The 5143-nt window shown below is 40.5% G+C and overlaps 1 protein-coding gene across 1 annotated transcript; it reads left to right on the top strand.

Annotated features, from left to right (window-relative positions):
- Positions 1-227: 227 nt before the first annotated feature.
- LOC308129474 (parapinopsin-like) lies at positions 228-3131 on the top strand (the record flags this gene model as incomplete). Its single annotated transcript, XM_080495418.1, has 4 exons — positions 228-555; positions 772-1100; positions 1726-1968; positions 3021-3131. The coding sequence occupies 4 exons, from the start codon at positions 228-230 to the stop codon at positions 3129-3131; spliced, it is 1011 nt and encodes a 336-aa protein (XP_080351544.1).
- Positions 3132-5143: the final 2012 nt, after the last annotated feature.

Below are 5143 nucleotides of genomic sequence, written 5' to 3'. Positions count from 1 at the left end.
CCTGTTTAAGTACGTTTTACAATCAAGCAAAAGGTGAAAGATCAGGGATTATCATTTGGAGGAATTACTCTTGTTAATTCCAGACCCGGAGGATTTATTCTGGGACCTGTGGCGTCTAAATCTCAGACACTCGAGGAGTGAGACACCGAGCCAGCAAGACGCTCCGGGTGACGGAAAGACGACCCCGGCTAACGTTTATTTATTTTTTTTATTGCAGCTCTTCATCAATGCAGCCCTCCATATTTTCACCAAATGCTTCCTATTACGGTCCGCAGGGGGAGCCCCCTCTGTCACCCACAGGCTACGTCGTTCTCGCCGTCATCATGGCCTTCTTCACCGGTCCGGCCATCATGCTCAACGCTACAGTGATCGTTGTGTCCCTCATGCATAAGCAGCTTCGGCAGCCACTCAACTACGCTCTGGTGAACATGGCTGTGGCAGATTTGGGCACCGCCATGACCGGAGGAGTGCTGTCGGTGGTCAACAACGCCCAGGGGTACTTCTCCCTGGGAAGAACGGGCTGCGTGATGGAGGGCTTCGCCGTGTCCTTGTTCGGTGAGTGAAAACAGTCGCTCAGGTCAGATAGTTCAGTTTGAAGAACATATGTTTTTTCAATACACCCGTTTTTATGAGGGGAAACTTTTACGAGTTGGAGTACGTTATAGAAAAACCCATTAGGTTATTCAAGTCGACAGTTCAGACGATCTTTCTGTAACCTTGGTTCCTCTTCACCTTGTGTCCCTCACGTGTCTTCCTCTGTCTCGTCTGCAGGCATCACATCCCTGTGCACGGTTGCTCTGATCGCGGTGGAGAGGATGTTTGTGGTTTGTAAGCCACTGGGGCAGATAACCTTTCAAAAAAAGCACGCGGTCGGCGGGATCGCCCTGTCCTGGCTCTGGTCCCTGACCTGGAACCTGCCTCCGCTGTTCGGGTGGGGCCGGTACGAGCTGGAGGGTGTCGGGACGTCCTGCGCTCCAGACTGGCACAACAGAGAGCCCGGAAATGTCTCCTACATCTTGGCCTACTTTGCAGTCTGCTTTGCTGTTCCTTTTCTCATCATTGTGATGTCCTATGCCAAACTAATGTGGACGCTGCACCAGGTGAGCTGTTAACCATCATCCTCCGTGTTATGCAAACAACATTTGTAAGAAGGAACAAAGAAACACTTTCAGAACCATTTATTTTCTTAGAATGAAGGAGAAAATGACAAACAAAAATATTAATTGGTTCATGTTACAGTTTCTGTTACATCCTTTTGAGTTGCCACTTTGAATTTGCACAGTTGAGTCAGTGGATATAAATATTCAGATTCCAACAATATTTGATTTGAAACATTTCTTTTGGTTATGTTTGATATGTGTGCAGTGACCCAATTTAACCTATAATGATAAGTTCTCACTCATTTCAATTCACCACAACTTTATCAACTCATTTCAACACAATGTAATCGACAATGAAAGATAATAGTTGGTAGTAGTTGGACCGACCTAGTAGCACCTAAATGAATCAAGTTCTTCAAACTTAATCTAATTCATTAACTTAGGTTCAAAGAACTTGATTCATTTCGATGCTACCAATAGAAGCATTGGTCCAACTGCTTTCTTTTTCAGTGTAACATCACTCAACTCAATTTAAACTCGCTTGACACAATTAGACAATTCATCATAACTCTACTTAACCCAACCTGAACTTTGACTCAACTCTTCTTCCGTGTCTGTTTCACAGGTATCAAGGATGACCTGTGTGGAGGGAGGCGCGGTGGCTAAAGGAGAGATGAAGGTGGCGTCCATGGTGGTTCTGATGGTGCTGACGTTTCTCGTCAGCTGGTTGCCCTACGCATCCCTGGCCCTGCTCGTGGCCTGCAGCCCTGATGTGAAGATCCACCCACTGGTCGGCACAGTGCCTGTTTACCTGGCCAAGAGCAGCACCGTGTACAACCCCATCATCTACATTTACCTCAATAACCAGGTGCCGTCACACCAACCGCAGAATAATCAGAACGTGAAAACACAAGCTGACAAGAGTCAAGTCGGAATACTGTTGCTGTTTTCTGAGAAACAATTTAGCGCCACCTGGTGGATTTTCACAAACATGAAAATTAGGCCAAGATTTGTGAAAAAAAAAAACTAACAAAAAAAACAATAGATACAGCAGTTCATTGTAGTTTTAAAGAAGGAATTTAGCATTAAAAGTTGCACATATGTACGTTTCTTCTGAGCAGCTTCATCATTGGAGTTTTCACCCTGTTGGTGACTATTTCAAAGCGTTAACCTGGGGTGTACAGTGCAGTTGTGAGGAAGTATGAGGCTATTTTAATAGAACAATATTGTACATTTTTAAAAAGCTGACCTATAATATTAAGATAGTGTTTTCTGATACTGACCTTATTCTTTCCTATTCATCAACCAAAACTCAGTTGTCTCTCTTGGAGATTTGTAGCCGTTTCCACATATGTTCACTTGACACACACTGGTATCTGCTTGGAACGGCTCCAGTACATTTATTATATGCTTGCACTCTGCATATAAAGGGTATTCAGGCAGCACTGACCTGGGGACAGCGTTAACGATTGATATCTCCCATTAGTCATGATCAGGGCCAGTTGTGCTGTCACGGTTAGAACTCTCACCTCATTGCGAGAAGGAACCCTGTTTGAGTCCAGGTTAAGCTTCAGAGCCTTTGTGTGTGGATTTTAAATGTGTTTTCCCAATTTTCCTCCCACAGCCCTAAAAAACCTTAGAATGTAATTGATGACTCTAAATTTCCTGTGGGTGTGAATGTGTGTCACTGTCTCTTTGCATTTGCCCTGCTTGATTAATATAAATATATATATCTTGGAATTACAGCGAGAATAGTTTATCGGGATATTTGTCCATTTCATGTTTTGTATTGATGTTTGCTATCTGTATGCACAATCAGAGCATTTGTTTCTACAGCAGTCAACATTTCAACATTTTGGTCTTGTTGTCATTTATTATCAGGATGCTATCTTTGCTGATCATAATGTGCTTTTTCTGCAGTTTCGTAAATATGCTGTGCCCTTCCTGCTGTGTGGGAGAGAGCCGTGGGTGGAGGATGAGGAATCAGAGGCGGCGACCATGGTGGAGACAACCAGAGTTTCTCCCTCCTGAAATCTACAAATCCTTACACCTACCCAATAAAATGTTGTTTTTTAAAATCCCCAATTTCATCTAAACCATGTCATCCCACAAATTGTGTTTTTCTGCTTTTACATATTAATGAAATGTATGTCTTTGTGGGTTGTTTTTTTTTAATCTCACGTTATGGGCCATATTAATGTCTTGATTATGATAATACAAGTTTGACTTGCAGCGTAGAATACAAAGAAACAAGAACAGTAATTCAGCATAATTTTATTAAATGATAATCAATAGAAAATAAAATATCAGTATCGATTTAAAGAAATTCAAGGCCAAAATAAAAATAAAAATACAAAAAATGTATTGGTACAAAACCTAGAGGGTTATAGTAAAGCGTTTGCTACTAAGAGAAATGATGTTTACAGAATAAAAACATTGAGGAGCAAATATCAAGACTTTCAAGTAGAGAACATTACCATGGGTCTTTCCATACTTTTGTACATATTTTACATTATCTTCTATTTTAATACAGCTTTCTGAACATTAATAGTTGTAATAGTAATTATAATTAGAACATGATGAAGAAACCTAATAAAAACGTTAAAATAAATATGAGTTACTCTGTAAACTGGTACTTTACCATTTTATTTTTTTCCCTACCTGCGAAACAGGAGCAGTGCACCTTGAAAATATTTTTTTTAGTACTCTTTCATTCCCAGCATTGTAAGGTGAGGTGTAAATGACAAATATAGATTCCACTAAACCATACACACAGTCACAAAAAGTACAAAATTGTCTCACCTTAATACACAAATCTGTTTTAGAAAAAAGAGAAACCAAAGCACTATACAGTTACTTGTGCAAAGACAAACAGCTATGTGCTAATATTTAAATACCATTGGTATAGACTCAACCAAATCATGTTCTTTTTTTTTTTTCCCAGGAATCCCTGACATGAGGTAAAAGTAAGTTCTTTTTATCTTTAGTTCAACACAACTTCTGAAAAGTGTTTTACAAAATAATGCATATCTTCAGTTCATCAGTACTGTAATTGCTACGAATAGTACAATGTGCCTTTTATGTGCATTGGTCCTTTTATATGACAGTCATCAACAAAAGGACTAGAACACATTTTATTTTTAACTCACAAACAATTCAAAGAGCCCTTTCAATGTGCACACAAAATGGAAAACCTACATTTTGATGACAGTATTCGGTTGAATCAGAGTACAGTATGCACTCGCCTACAAGTCAAGCACTCATGAATGACACATCACGTTAGCTTTCAATATCCTTGGTGGTCAATCTCACGCTCCACGGTAACGCATGACACATGGATGAAAAACATCTGATGCAAAAACGGTCAAATATATCCATCTCTGTTTAAGCTTGGGGGGGGCTTCAGTTGCTCCTTCTTAATGCATACCAAGGGAACTTATTCCCTCCTCACTCCTTAAATCATTATACAATTTGAAAAAAAATAAAAATAAAAATAACGATATTGGAGTTTGACCCTTCTGAATCTCCTTGAAAGACTTTACTGCGACAAACACGTAAGTTGAGACAATGATTTGCTGTCAAATCAAGCCTTACGAGGTATTCTTTATGCAGGAACCAGGCAGGCTGAGAGAGGAGGGGGTTTGGGGGTTAGTATTGCTTTGCCTCTCTGCAGCATCCTGACACCAGGACACCCTCTGTCTGCCCACCTATTTAACCTGTTGGCATGTTTCTTGTTTTTTTTTTTTTTTTTTTTAAACCTTTTGGATGTGTGTGCATGCGTCTACTGCCACCACAGACTCCAAGCCCTCACACATGACATGAAGGCTCAGACGTGAGTGCCAAGATTCAGTACAAAGGGTTAATGGGATCACACCATGAGCTTTCACGGGCTTTGAGAAATATGAATTTTATCCCTGTTTGTACCGTCGACCATTTTTTCAATCTTCTCAGCAGTAAAAAAAGGCATTTCAGTAGGGGCTGACAAAATCTGGGTTTGACTCAGAAGCCAAAACAAAAGCAGCATTTAAAAATGCACGATGCAT

This window comes from Blennius ocellaris, assembly GCF_963422515.1.
Source record: "Blennius ocellaris genome assembly, chromosome: 4".
NCBI lineage: Eukaryota > Metazoa > Chordata > Actinopteri > Blenniiformes > Blenniidae > Blennius > Blennius ocellaris.
Note: the sequence above shows the minus strand (reverse complement) of the source record. Positions and strands in the feature narration are given on the sequence as shown.